The sequence below is a fragment of the Piliocolobus tephrosceles genome, chromosome 17 (assembly GCF_002776525.5).
Source record: "Piliocolobus tephrosceles isolate RC106 chromosome 17, ASM277652v3, whole genome shotgun sequence".
Taxonomy (NCBI): domain Eukaryota; kingdom Metazoa; phylum Chordata; class Mammalia; order Primates; family Cercopithecidae; genus Piliocolobus; species Piliocolobus tephrosceles.
Window position 1 is genome coordinate 17907517 of NC_045450.1, and position 15516 is coordinate 17923032.

Below are 15516 nucleotides of genomic sequence, written 5' to 3' on the forward strand. Positions count from 1 at the left end.
TATTGTATTGTATTGTATTGTATTGTATTGTATTGTATTGTATTGTATTGATGAAGTTTCGCTCTTGTTGCCCAGGCTGGAGTGCAATGGTGTGGTCTCGGCTCACTGCAACCTCCACCTCCCAGGTTCAAGTGATTCTCCTGCCTCAGCCTCCCAAGTAGCTGAGACTACAGGCAGGTGCCACCAGGCTGGCTACTTTTTTTGTATTTTTAGTAGAGACAGAGTTTCACCATGTTGGACAGGCTGGTCTTGAATTCCTGACCTCAGGTGATCTGCCTGCCTTGGCCTCCCAAAGTGCTGGGATTACAGGTGTGAGCCACCACGCCTGGCCAGGATTATCTATTTTACAGCAAAACGTTTTTCAAACATCTCCCCAAAACTGCTAAAATGGAAACTTCGTGAGGTTTGTAAGGAATATAGTAGGATAAATAAAGGAAATGATTTTCTCCATTATTACTATTTTAAGACCTATAAAATACAATTGGTAATCTATCCAATGAACAACCTTTTTATTGTTTTATTTGGAGAATATAATATATTTCTAAAAGGCTTCATGGCTCACTTAAAACTTCAACCATGCACTCATACTTTTTCTCTTGAGATTTAAGTGTAACATTATATTTGGAACAAAATAATAAAAGCTAATTTTTATTGAGCATTTACTGTGAACCAGGCATGGTGTTAAGCACTTAACTCATTACCTCAGTTAATCTTCACGGGAAACTTTCATTTAGGTACTTGTCATTTGCATGGCTCAGAGAGTTTGAGATCTTGTCCAAGTTCACTCAGACAGGGTGAGGTAGAACCAGGGTTTGAACCCAGGCATTCAAGATGTAGAGTCCAAAGTTTTAGCCCCTATGTCTAGCTTCTTCTCTTGCAAAGTGGTAGGCTTTTGGACATTTTTATTCAGAAAGTGGCTTGTGTGGTAGAGGGTAGTTTCTCCCTGGAAACTGGGATTTTGATGTTCTCTGCAGTTACTCTACCCCTGTGATTTCTTGACTGGATAGGTGCTCATCTGACATGAAATGCAGGTGTGATAATAAATTTCTTGCCTCTGGCAGATTGCTAAGTATTAGGGAGTGGCAAAAAACTGTGGGTATCTTGTATCTTCAGTCTCCAGTAATAAGTTCTTTGCTCCTACCAAGAACAACAAGCCATCCTTGCTCTTCAGAGTGCTTTCTATCCTCAGCAATTTAATCATTATCTAGCGGAAGGTTGGTTTTCTATTTGCAAATCAATCGATGTAATCCACCACAAAACAGAATAAAAGAAAAAAATTATATGATCATCCCAACGGATGCAGAAAAAGCACTGATAAACTTCAGTTCTCATTTTTAGCAAATAAGACATAGATAAGACCTTTCTTAATTTTATTTTAAAAACCTATAAACATTATACAGCAAACAACATACTTAATGATGAAATATTGAAAGCTTTTTCCCTGAGATTGAGAATGAGAAAAAGGTGCCAATTATCACAGATTCTATTCAAAATCATCCTGGGAGTTCTAGCCAATGTAGCAGGATGGGCGGGGGAAGAATAATAATGGGAAAGGAAAAAATAAAATGTCATTTTTTTTTTTTGCAGATGACAATGATATGCATGTAGATAATTAAGAAGACAACTATTGAAATTAATGTTAATGTAACAAGGTTTATTGTTAATTTTAAGGTGTCTCTATTTAAAATGAATTGTATTTCTACATACCAACAACAAACATTTAGAAAGTGAATTTTTTAAAATGATACAATTTACAATAGTATCAAAAATGTCAGGGCCGGGCTTGGTGGCTCACGCCTATAATCTTTGGAAAGCTGAGGCAGGTGGATCACCTGAGGTCAGGAGTTCGAGACCAGCTTGGACAACATGGTGAAACCCTGTCTGTACTAAAAACATAAAAATTAGCCGGGCATGGTGGCTCACGCCTATAGTCCTAGCTACTTGGAAGGCTGAGGTGCAAGAATTCCTTGAACCCAGGAGGCAGAGGTTGAAGGGAGCTGAGATCATGCCACTGCACTCCACCCTGGGCAACAGAGTGAGACTCAGTGTCAAAAAAAAAAAAAAAAAGAAAAATCAGATATCTAGGAATATATCTAAAGAACCATATGCAATAATTACGCACAGAAAACTATAAAGTATTATTGATAAAAATTAAGGAAGACCTAAATATACCACGTTCATGGATCAGAAGACTTAATATTATAAATATGTCACTTCTCCTCAAATTGACCTATATATTTTGTGTAATCCCAATCAGAATCTTAGCAGACTGTGCATGAAAATTAAAACACTAATTCTAACATTTGTATACAAATGCAAAAGACCAAAGATGTCTAAGACAATCTTGAGGAGTAACAAAGCTGAAAGATACCATGTATCAGTAGGCCAGGCGTGGTGGCTCATGCCTGTAATCCCAGCACTTTGGGAGGCTGAGGTGGGCGGATCACTAGGTCAGGAGATCAAGACCATCCTGGCTAACACGGTGAAACTCCATCTCTACTAAAAATACAAAAAATTAGCCAGGTGTGGTGGCAGGCGCCTGTAGTCCCAGCTACTCGGGAGGCTGAGGCAGGAGAATGGCCTGAACCCGGGAGGCAGAGCTTGCAGTGAGCTGAGATCGCACCACTGCACTCCAGCCTGGGTGACAGAGCGAGACTGTCTCAAAAAAAAAAAAAAAAAAAAAAGGTACCATGTGTCAAGTCTTACAAATCTGCAATAATTAAGACAGTCTAGCGTTGGTGTAAGGATAGACATGTAGACCCAAGGAACAGGATAGAGTTCAGAAACAGATTCATACATAGGTGGTCAGGTGATTATTTCCAAAAGAAGCAGCCAATAAATGGTGCTGAGTCAACTAGAGATTCCTGTAAGAAAAGATAAATACTGAGCCCTCCCTCATACCATTCTCAAGTGATTAATTCAAGATTGATTGTAGATCTACAGGTGAAAAGTTAAAACACTAGAAGATCGAGTCTTAAAGCTCACAATTAAAAAAAAAAAAGGTTTCTTCCTCTTTCCAGCTACTGATTACTCCAGCTTCAGCTTTTGTGGCTAATTGAATCTATGATGTGTAGTGTGTCAATACCCAGGGTCAGTGATGTCCAGGTTTGTTTTTTCCAGGGAAATTTGGCACTGGGATTCAGTCCTATTTCTCCTTCTTGAGATTCCTGGTGTTGCTGAATTTGGTGATATTTCTGATCATCTTTATGCTGGTTTTGCTCCCAATCTTACTCACGAAATACAAGATCACCAACAGCAGCTTCGTGCTCATTCCTTTCAAAGACACGGGTGAGTCTAAGGCCTGGTTTACTATGAAGTGTGTTTGTTTTTCACCGTGTACCTCACTACAATGCTTGCTTTGCTAAGAATCTTATTCTAACTCTTGGGTGACTGTATTAGTCAGGATGGTCTAGGTTATGCTGCAGAAACAAGTGATCCCGTAACACTCATGCTGCTATGGAATAACAGCATGCAAGCATGACAGCATAACAGTATGAGACTGTGAATGAGAAATAAACCTTTGTGGTTATTTGAGATTATGAGTGAGAAATAGCCACAAAGGTTCATTTCTCACTCACAGTCCATGCCCACTGTGGGCTGGTGAGCTTCACTCTGGAGCCCAAGCTGTTGGAGCAGCCTCTATCTGGAGCATTGAGAGTCACACATGCAAGCAAAAAACAAGCTCTATATGCAGACTTACATACAAAATATATAAAAAAGACGTATTGCCAGCAGTTTGGGGAGAATAGTGAAGGAAACACTAGAAGTAGGTAGAAGGAGAAAGAAATATTACTGTATTGGACACATTGGGGTTTGGACTGAAAATGGCAAATCACAAATATACAAACATATCTGTGCAAATATACAAATATATATGACATTTCTAAATGTAATATACATATATAGTCAGTACCCCATGACAATGTTTCAGTTAACAATGGATCACATATGCAATGGTGGTCCCCTAAGATTATAATACTGTATTTTTACTGTAGTTTTTCTTTGTTTAGACATGTTTAGATACACAAATACTTAACATTGTGTTGCAGTTACCTACAGTATTCAGTGCAGTAACATGCTGTCCAGGTTTGTAACCTAGGAGCAATAGGTCATACCATGCAGCCTAGGTGTATAGTAGGGCATCTCATCTCGGTTTGCGTAAGTACACTCCGTGATGTTCACATGACGAAATTGCCTAAGGACATATTTATCAGACTGTATCCTCCTTGTTAAGCCATGCATGACTGTACATGCTTATACACACAAATTGTGAAAAACAGGTAGGCTATGGCCAGGTGTGGTGACTCACGCCTGTAATCCTGGCACTTTGGGAGGCTGAGGTGGGTGGGTCACCTGAGGTCAGGAGTTCAAGACCAGCCTGGCCAACAAAAAAAACAGGCAGGTTATAGAGACTGTAAAACTGTTTCCACTGACATGCTGGTTTTTGTTTCTTACAGATATACAATGTACAGTCTATCCAGTAAGCAGTTCTGGACTCATTTACTTTTACAGTTATATCATAGACTTGCTTTCTGGCACTGTAAGTATTTAACGTAATCCTTTGTTTAGCTCCTCAATCTACTAAAAATTGATTGATTTAAAGATCAGTTTCCCGAATTTCTGCAGTGAGAGCCAAACACAAGTAAGTGTTGGTTGACATATGTACCAGTAAATGAAACAGGATTTGCAGTTACCTCATCAGAAAGAACAACATTCACCATCAACTGCTAGAATGTCAGGAAATATGCTTTGTCACTTTCAGCCATTGGCCTTTTTCTAGTTCTTTCTTTTTATTTATTATTATTATTTTTTTTTTTTTTGAGACAGAGTCTCGCTCTGTTGCCTGGGTTGGAGTGCAGTGGTGCAATCTCGGCTCACTGCAACCTCCGCCTCCTGGGTTCAAGTGATTCTCCTGCCTCAGCCTCGTGAGTAGCTGGAATTACAGGTGTGTGCCACCACGCTCAGCTAATATTTGTGTTTTTAGTAGAGATGGGGTTTCACCATGTTGGCCAGGCTGGTCGGGAACTCCTGACCTCAGGTGGTCCACCCTCCTCAGCCTCCCAAAGTACTGGGATTATAGGCGTGAGCCACCGTGCCCGGCCTCTAGTCCTTCAACCTTTGTATTGATCTGCAACAAGATACTGACTTCTCCCACAGAAGGAAGCTTCAGTGAAAATGAACCCAGATAGAATGTTTACAATTTCTCTGACACTGATAAATCCGAACATTTTGGAGCCCCAGACTGGGTGGATGAAAGATGTGGCTCTTCTTTTCCAGAAATTATACACAGGGACATGTGTGATGTACAAACTCACACTTTCAGATGATATGCACATATACCTGCATATCATGTACATGGGCATATGAAGATTCTCTGAAATCCCTTATAAGTCAATCCCAGGTTAACATCCCCTACCACCACCCCAACTCTAAATGGAATTAATCTCTTGGCTCTTATGGTAGTTCTAAAAGGTTTTTATTATTGCCTTCTAAAAAAATGATTTTGGCCAGGCACAGTAACTCACACCTGTAACCCCAACACTTTGAGAGGCTAAGGCAGGAGGATTGCTTGAGGCCAGGAGTTTGAAACCAGCCTGGGCATCATATCTCTACACAAAATAAACATAATTAGCTGGGCGTGGTGGCGTGCACCTGTAGTCCCAATTACTCTGGAGGCTGAGGTAGGGGAATCACTTGAGCCCAGAAGGTTGAGGCTGCAGCCTGCACCACTGCACTTCAGCCTGGGCAACAGAGCAAGACCCCATCTTAAAAAAAAGATTTTGTGGTTTTTCATTTTTTTATTTCACTTTTTTCAGCAAATAAGATTGCAGCTATAAAAAGTAGCCATCTTTGCCCTTTAGACCAGGGTTTCTCAAACTTGGCACTATTGATATTCTTTTTTTGTTTTTTGTTTTTTGGAGATGGGATCACACTGTGTTCCCCAGGTTAGAGTATAGTGGTGCAATCGTAGCTCACTGTAATCTCAAACTCCTGGGCTAAAACGATCTTCCCAAGTAGCTAGGACTACAGGCGTGCACTACACTTGACTAATTTTTAATTTTCTTTCTAGAGATGTGGGGTCTCACTATGTTGCCCAGGCTTGTTTCAAGCTCCTGACCTTGATGAAGCCTCCTGCCTCGGCCTCTCAAAGTGTTGAGGTTACAGATGTGAGCCTCTGTGCCTGGCCAAAATCATTTTTTTAGAAGGTGACAAAAAAAAAACCTTTTAGAGCTACCATAAAAGCAATGAGATTTTAAGTACTGGGGTAACAGGCATGAGCCACCATGCTCAGTGAATTAGATAACTCTGTGTTGCGTAGGGCTATCTGGTGCACGGTAGCCCGCTGAGCTGTATCCCTGGTCTCCACCCACTAGATGCCAGCAGCACTGCCCTCTTCTGACTCTGACAACCAAAAATGTTTCCAGAGATTGCCAAATGTTCCCTAGCAGATGAAATTACCCCCAGTTGAGAACCGCTGCTCTAGGTGTTTAAGATATACAAATAAGTATTTTTATTTTTTCAGAAATACTTTCTGAAAATTACTGGTATGAAAATACCCTACTGGCCGAGCGCGATGGTTCATGCCGGTAACCCCAGCATTTCGGAGAGGCCAAGGCAGGCAGATCACCTGAGGTCAGGAGTTTAAGACCAGCCTGGCCAACATGGTGAAACCCCATCTCTACTAAAAATAGAAAAATTAGCTGGGCACGGTCGGGGGCGCCTGTAATCCCAGCTACTCAGGAGGCTGAGGCAAGAGAATTGCTTGAATCCAGGAGGCGGAAGCTTCAGTGAGCTGAGATCACACAACTGCACGATCCAGCCCGGGCAACAAGAGGGAGAGTTCGTCTCAAAACAAAACAAAAAACAAAACAAACAAACAAAAATGCCGTACCATTGAGCTTCCACTTTTCTGAATAAATTGGTAGAAAGCCTTGAATTTGTCCACTGTGTTTGATTTTGAAAAAGCACCCCTACCTTTTTTTTTTTTTTTTTCCTTTTTGAGACGTGGTCTGGCTCTGTTGCCCAGAGAATGCAGTGGCATGATTTTGGTTCATTGCAAACTCTGCTTCTAGGCTCAAGCCATCCTCCCACCTCAAGCCTCCTGAGTAGCTGGGACTACAGGTGCATACCACCATGCCCAGCTAATTTGTGCTTGCGTGTGTGTTTGTGTGTGTTTTGTAGAGACAGGGTTTTGCCATGTTGCCGAGGCTGGTCTCGAACTCCTGAGCTCAAGCAATCCACCTGTCTTGGCTTCCCAAAGTGCTGGGATTATAGGTGTGAGCCACTGCCTGATTTTGAAAAAATCCTTTTACGTGTCTGATCTCATGTTTTCCTAAAAATAACTCAGAGGAATTGTTGGATGGTTGTTCAAAAGTCTACTATGCAAAAAAAAGTTAAAAAAAAAAATACATGGCTGGGCACGGTGGCTCATGCCCGTAATCCCAGTGCTTTGGGAGGCCGAGGTGGGCAGATCACCTGAGGTCAGGAGCTTGAGACCAGCCTGGCCAACATGGGGAACCCCATCTCTACTAAAAATACAAAAAAATTAGCTGGGTGTGGTGGCTGGTGCCTGTAATCCCAGCTCCTCGGGAGGCTGAGGCAGGAGAATTGCTTAAATCCAGGAGACGGAGGTTGCAGTGAGCCGAGATTGAGCCATTGCATTCCAGCCTGGGCAACAAGAGCGAAACTCCGTCTCAAAAAAAAAAAAAAGATTAGCCTGGCGTGGTGGTGTGCACCTGTAATCCCAGCTACTTGGGAGGCTGAGGCACAAGAATCTCTTAAACCTGGGAAACATAGGTTGCAGTGAGCCAAAATTGCGCCACTACACTCCAAGATGGGTGACAGAAAGACTCTGTCTCAAATAAAATAAAATAAAATAAAATAAAATAAAAAAGTCTACTATGCAGATGAGAAAACAGAAACTGTGCAAATGTCCACTATGCAAATTAGAAGATAAAAACCATGCAAATGTTGACTTGTGCAAATGAGAAAAGAAATTCAGTGACCTACCTGAGGTCACACTGCCTTTGAAAGCAAAGTTAGGATCAAATCCCAGACCTGCTGTTAACCCCATTTCTTTAGATTACATCCCACAAGAAAAGTTTCTGTTTGTGGAAAAAAAAGAAAAAAGTTTCTTTGCATACTGTAACCTTCTTCCTGATAGGAAAAATTTTATAGGAGAGTTAGCTGTGCTTGATTATAGACGTTCAATAAAGTAAGCATGATAATGACCTGTCTGAAAGAGAACTTTCTGCAATGATCTGGAGAATGTGGACCTGTCCTGTGTAACAATGGAACCACTAACTCTTTTTTGTTTGTTTTTTTGAGACAGAGTCTCGCTCTGTCGCCCAGGCTGGAGTACATTGGCGCGATCTCGGCCCACTGCCACCTCTGCCTGAATCACTTCAAGTGATTCTCCTGCCTCAGCCTCCCAAGTAGCTGGGGTTACAGGCGCCTGCCACCACACCCTGCTAATTTTTCTATTTTTAGTAGAGACGGGATTTCACCATGTTGGCCAGGCTGGTCTCGAACCCGTGACCTCAAGTGATCTGCCCACCGCGGCCTCCGAAAATGCTGGGATTATAGGTGTGAGCCACTGCGCCTGACTTTTTGTTTTTTTTATTAGACAGAGGCTCACTCTGTCACCCAGGCTGAAGTGCAGTGGTGCAATCTTGGCTCACTGCAACCTCCGCCTCCTGGTTTCAAGCAATTCTTGTGCCTCAGCCTCCCGAGTAGCTGGGAATACAAGGGTGCACAATGACGCCTGGTTAAATTTTGTTTTTAGTAGAGACAGGGTTTCATCATGTTGGCCAGGCAAGTGTCGAACCCGTGACCTCAAGTGATCTGCCTGCCTCAGCCTCCGAAAGTGCTGAGATTACAGGTATGAGCCATTGTGCCAGGCCCAGAACCACTAACTCTTGAGCACTTGAAATATGTCTAGTGTGGCTGGGAAACTGAATTTTAATGTAATGTGATTGTTAATAATCTGAATGTAAATAGGCACAAGTGAAAGAGGGTCAGAGAGATCAAACAGGGGCTCATTTTTCTTGAAAACAATTGAACTAAGCTCATTATCAAATCAGAAAATATTTTCCAGGCCCAGCAGACCTTTGCCCTGTAATTGTTACATTGTCTTGAGGGAGAGGTTGGTGATAACCCTGCTATCAGCCCTTGGCAGCACACACAGGTTTCTTCTGGTTGGACATGTTTTTATGGCCTTTGGGAGAGTTGAAAGGAGAATGGAGTCCTCTGCTTCTACTTTTTCTTTTCCAGTTAACAAATGACTTCATTACCCAAATAATATAAGAATGCACGGTTGTCTTGTATAATTTCATTTATTTATTTATTTATTTTTTGAGACAGAGTCTCGCTGTGTCGCCCAGGCTGGAGTGCAGTGGCCAGATCTCAGCTCACTGCAAGCTCCGCCTCCCGGGTTTACGCCATTCTCCTGCCTCAGCCTCCCGAGTAGCTGGGACTACAGGCGCCCACCACCTCGCCCGGCTAGTTTTTTGTATTTTTTGGTAGAGACGGGGTTTCACCGTGTTAGCCAGGATGGTCTCAATCTCCTGACCTTGTGATCCGCCCGTCTTGGCCTCCCAAAGTGCTGGGATTGCAGACTTGTGTCTTGTATAATTTTAAAATACAGATGTAAATATGCTCAGCTTCAATAAATTTAAGAACACACACACACACACACACACACACACACACACAAGAATGCACGGTTGTCATGAAAAATACAGAATTTATAGAGTAAAAAAGTCAAAATATCCCTCCCCGGAGGTCACTGAACATTTAACCCCATGGTTTACAGCCTACTTGACCGTTGACCTTTCTCTGTGCACTTACATGGTCTTGCTTGATATTTCATAATATGGATTTTTAGTGATCTAGCCCAATCCCTGTATGGACATTCAGATTTCCTCTCATTTCCTTCCTTTGTAAACAATGCCGTAGGCAACCACTATATTCTACCTACCTACAATGTTTCTGCTATATCTGTTCTCTCCTTCACTCTCTTGGAGTTTTCCTGCCATCCAAGGAAGTATTTGAGGCATTCAGTCATTCCTACCATAAGAAGTCAGTCAGCAGGGTGCAGTGGCTCACAACCTGTAATCCCAGCACTTTGGAGGCTGAGGCTGGAGGACCGTTTGAGCCCAGGAGTTGGAGACCAGCCTGGGCAACATGGCGAGACCATATCTCTACATTTTTATTTTAAAATAAGAAGGAGAAGAAGTCAGAGAGTTTTCTGAGCCACCAGGCCTTACTGTTCTTCTTCTTCAAAGTTGTTTTGGCTCTTCATCTGGGTGCGTTGCGATTCCATATGAATTTTAGGATCAGCTTGTCAGTTTCTGTAAGGAAGCCAGCTAGGATGCTAACAAGGATAATGTTGAATCGGTAAATCAATTTGAGGAATTTGGCCATAGACTTTCTGATCCATAAACAGGGGATGTTTTCCGTTTCTTTAGGGCTTCTTTAATTATTATTATTTTGTTTTTGAGACAGAGTCTCACTGTCTTGCCCAGGCTGAAATGCAGTGGCGTGATCTCGGCTCACCACAACCTCCACCTCCCAGGTTCAAGTGATTCTCCTGCCTCAGCCTCCCAAGTAGCTGGGACTGCAGGCATGTGCCACCATGCCCGGCTAATTTTTGTATTTTTAGTGCAGACAGGGTTTCACTATGTTGGCCAGGCTGGTCTCGAACTCCTGACCTTGTGATCCGCCTGCCTCAGCCTACCAAGGTTCTGGGATTACAGGCATGAGCCACCGTGCCCGGCCAAGATTTGCATTTCTTTAGTTAAATTTAGTTGTAATGTTTTATTCTTTTTGATGCTATGGCACATGGAATTTTATTGTTAATTTCAGTTTTGGCTTGTTATATGTGCTTTTTTTCTTTCAGAGACAAGCTCTTGCTCTGTTATCCAGTCTGGAGTGCAGTAGCACAATCACGGCTTACTCCAGCCTCCCGAGCAGCTGGGACCATAGCCATGCACCTCTATGCCTAGCTAATTTTTTAAAAAAAAATTTATAGCGATAGAGGTCTCTCTATGTTGCCCAGGCTTGTCTCAAACTCCTGGGCTCAAGTAATCCTCCTGCCTCAGCCTTCCAAGGTACTGGGATTACAGGTGTAAGCTACCATGCCTGGCCATCTGTGCATTTTTTTTTTTTTTTTTTTTTTTGAGATGGATCTCACTCTGTCACCCAGGCTGGAGTGCAGTGGTGTGATCTCAGCTCCCTGCAACCTCTGCCTCCCAGGTTCAAGTGATTCTCCTACCTCAGTCTCCCGAGTAGCTGGGATTACAGGCCCGCAACACCAGGCCCGGCTAATTTTTTTGGTATTTTTAGTAGAGACGGGGGTTTCGCCATGTTGGCCAGGCTGGTCTCAAACTCCTGACCTCAGGTGATCTGCCTGTCTCGGCCTCCCAAAGGGCTGGGATTACAGGTACGAGCCACCTTGCCTGGCCCACCTGTGCATTTTTAATGCCAGGGTTTTATCAGTGCTTTATTTCCCAAACACTGAGTACTCCCTGTGCCTCTGGGGCTGTTCCAGTCTCTGGGGATACAGAGAGGAAAGGGGACACTGGAACTTGTGTTCCTTGAGGCAGGGACTACTCTTCTGATTGTCCCACAGTGAGCTGACCAGTCTAACCTCATGCTCTTGGCTTCGTTTCAGGGTTTCCTGGAGGAGACTAGCCTCTTTTACGGACATTACACCATTGATGGGGTGAAATTTCAGAACTTCACCTATGATCTGCCCCTGGCGTATTTGATAAGCACAATTGCCTACCTGGCCCTGAGCCTTCTTTGGATCGTGAAAAGGTAAAGTCTGTCATTGCATTCTCTCTGAATTACCCTTGATGGCTGGAGGCTGTTGGAGATATGGGAGCCCTGAGGGCCGTTGCCTAAAGGATGAGCGGAGTCCAGTGGTGGGTTTTGTGGGGAAGGGTTTGTGAGTACATATTGGCAGCTGAAGAGACCTGGGAGAAATAGAAGTCAGGATTTGGGATGGAGTAGCAGACTGAGGTTCTTTTTTTTTCCCAGAGTCTTTCTCTGTCACCCAGACTGGAGTGCAGTGGTGCAATCTTGGCTCACTGCAACCTCTACCTCCTGGTTTCACTTCTCGTGCCTCAGCCTCCTGGGTAGCTAGTACTATAGGAACGTGCCATCACGCCTAGCTAATTTTTGTATTTTTGGTAGAGTTTCACCATGTTGGCCAGTCTGGTCTGGAACTCCTGACCTCAGGTGATCCGCCCACCCTGGCCTCCCAAAATTCTGGGATTACAGGTGTGAGCCACAGTGCCTGGCGTGGGGTTCTCCACTCAATCACTACTGAACACATCTGGCAATCCCACCCCACTGCACACACACCCTTTCCTTTGCTTTGGTGTGTATGTTAACAAGGTGTCTACTGGGTTGTAAGTAGCAGAAACTGAGCTCTGATGGTTATTGAGTGGCTCACAGATCCAAGGAAGGGAGGAAGCTCAAATTACAGGAAGGACAAAGATGGAGCGATGGCTTAGGAACAACATCAAAAGCAAGAATCCCTCGTCTTCAATTCTTTGGTGTAGTGGTGGCTTTCTTAAGTGGTGGGAAATAGGGCATCTTATAGTTTGCATCAGCCTTGACCTCCTGGGTCACAGGTGCAGAAATCCTTAGAAGAGACTTGTTGTTTCTGCTTCATTCAGGTTTCCAGCCCTGACCCTTCCACCGTGGCCATGGGGAGCAGTGTGTCTGCGATGAGCCCCTGGAGGTTCAAGTGCTCAGCACTGCACTCCTTCACCTGTGGCCAGGGGCTAGGGTCCTATGACAACATGGCTTTTCCTGTGGGAGACAAGTGCTTTAGGGAGAGAAAGCAATTCCCAAGAGAAGAGAAGAGTATTAATTCTCTTAACAAACAACCAGTACAAAAGGTATAATGACCCAAACACAATAGAAATTTTATTTCTTTTTTATTAGCTAGGCATGGTGGCACACACCTGTAGTCCCAGCTACCTGGGAGGTGGAGACATGAGAATCACTTGAACCTGGGAGGCAAGGCTGCAGTGAGCCAAGATCATGCCACTGTACTCCAACCTGGGTGACAGAGCAAGACTGTCTCAAAGACAAACAAATGAAACAAAAACAAAACCTGTATTTCTCTTTTACATGACAGTTCTGGGTGGGGCACAGGTTAGTGTGGTAGAATTCTTCTTATAGTATTCTAGGACTAAAGTTGACCAAAGTTCAGGCACCTTCAGCATGTGGCTTCGAAGGTCCCTCAGAGGAATGGGAAAGGAAAACGCATGGAGGAGAACCATGCGGAGGGTATTTATAGGCCAGACCTGGAAGTGGTGTCCATCACTCACATCCCATTGGCTATGGCTTAGTCACATGACTATAACCAACTGCAAGGGAGGCCGGGAAACATTGTTCCTGGCTAGGCAGCCATTACCCAGCAGTGACACTGTACTGTAGAAGGTGAACCACAAATTTTTGATGGACAACTTGCCATCTCTGCTCCAGGGGAGTTTCTTCGCAGACAGTATCATGGATGGACCTCTTTATTGCCCACTTGATTGTCCCTGTGAGAGCATACACAGTGTTGTAAGCCATGGAGCTGCGAAGCCCCTTATCATAGGTGCAGAACAGACCAGGGTGCTGCGGATGGATTTGGCCCTCCATAAGGACCAGGATTCACCACTGCAAAGAGAACCCCAGTGCCCAACCTGGCACTTGTATCCTGAGTCAGAATCTATGAGATGAACGTGAACTAGTGAGTGTCCATCCCCCACCCAAATGTACTATGTACAAATGAGAAGAAGCCTCAGGCTGCTTTTGAGGGGCAAATAGATGCTTGGTAAAGAAACATTGGTTGATTGGGGTTCCGTGATTGTGCCAGGGGAGATCCAAGTTTTATGGACCTACAGGTTAGACAATTTGGAAGCGCCATCTTTAAGACAAAGAGTATGAAAATATGTTTTGTAAATGATAAAACAAAACAACAACCAAATAAGACCATAGGAACACATTGCTAGGGTCTTCCAAAGAAGAGTCTTCAAAGAAGACTGAAGAATGGATAAGGTTTTTTTGTTTTTGTTTTGTTTTTCAAGACAGTCTTGCTCTGTCACCTAGGCTGGAGTGCAGTGGCATGATCCTGGCTCACTGCAACCTCTGCTTTCCGGGTTCAAGCAATTCTTCTGCCACAGCCTCCCGAGTAGCTGAGATTACAGGCGCACTCCACCACGACTGACTAATTTTTGCATTTTTAGTAAAGATGGGGTTTTACCATGTTGGCCAGGCTGGTCTCGAACTCCTGACCGCGTGATCCACCCACCTCGGCCTCCCAAAGTGCTGGGATTACAGGCATGAGCCACTGCGCCGGGCCGAATGAATAAAGTTTGTTAGTTGTACAGCGAACCCACCTATGAATCTTGTTCAAGCTCAAGGCCTTGATTGCTTTCTGGGGAAGGCCATGGAGGGAGGGCTGGGTGTGATGTAATGGGAGAAAGGCCTGCTGTGGCCCAGGAAGTGGATGTGCCACAGAGTGACAAAGAGTATGGACTTTGTAGGCCAGAGACCATGGCTGGAATGTCAGTTCACCTCTTTGAGCCTCATTTTCTTCATCTGTGAAATGTGCATACCTGGAAGGGTTGTTGGGAGGATTAACATAAACTAGGCAGGTGAATGAACACCTTAGCACTGTGCCTAGCACCTTATAGACGTTTATTGAATTAAAATTATCATCATCATCATTATCATCAAAGTAACACCAGTTCTGCCACCTAACTCTCTGGATATAGGGAAATAATTTTCCTTCCTCTGGATCTTAGTTTTCTCATCTGTAAAATGTAGGTCTGGGTCAGGCATGGTGGCTCACACCTGTAATCCTAGCACTTTGGGAGTACAAGGTGGGTGGATCGCTTGAGCCCAGGAGTTCAAGATCAACTCTGGGCAACATGGCAAAACCCTATTTCTACAAAAAATACAAATAATAGCTAGGTGTGGTAGTGCGTACTTGTAGTTTGAGCTATGTGGGAGGCTGAGGTGGGAGGATCACCTGAACTTGGGGAGGTTGAGGCTGCCGAGAGCCATGATCAGACCACTGCACTCCACCCTGGGTGACAGAGTGAGACTCCCATCTCAAAATATGAAAATAAAAATAAAAATAAAATGTGGGTCTGGTCTAAATCAGAGGCTTGCAACTGGGATGGGTCACCGTAAGCTTTATAACATGGCATATTTCTGGAGCCCGCATGAGACTTACCGAATTGAAAATCTCAGGTGAGAAACCATTTGGGAACTGGATTTGGGGAAAGTACTCCATGTGGTTCTGACATAAATTCTTTGCTGTAATCCTTTGGCGGAATGACTGAGCATAACAATTCCTTCCATTTCTATTGTCTTTATGCCTCACTGGCAAATCCTAAAAATAACCTGTTTCATCTACAGAGGACTGTGTATGGCATATGGTGTTTTATATCAAGTGCCAGGTGTATTTTTTCCATGAAAGCATTTGAATGAATAAAAATATGCAAC

At 43.7% G+C, this 15516-nt stretch overlaps 1 protein-coding gene across 3 annotated transcripts in view; it reads left to right on the plus strand.

Annotated features, from left to right (window-relative positions):
* TMC7 (transmembrane channel like 7) overlaps positions 1 to 15516 on the plus strand; it is a 70631-nt gene that overhangs the window by 27020 nt on the left and 28095 nt on the right. For all 3 annotated transcript variants that reach the window (XM_023189728.2, XM_023189727.2, XM_023189729.2), the window contains exons 4-6: positions 3121 to 3288; positions 4458 to 4540; positions 11675 to 11820. In XM_023189728.2, coding sequence (XP_023045496.1) covers positions 3121 to 3288; positions 4458 to 4540; positions 11675 to 11820 — 397 coding nt within the window. The remainder of the gene's footprint in view (positions 1 to 3120; positions 3289 to 4457; positions 4541 to 11674; positions 11821 to 15516) is intronic.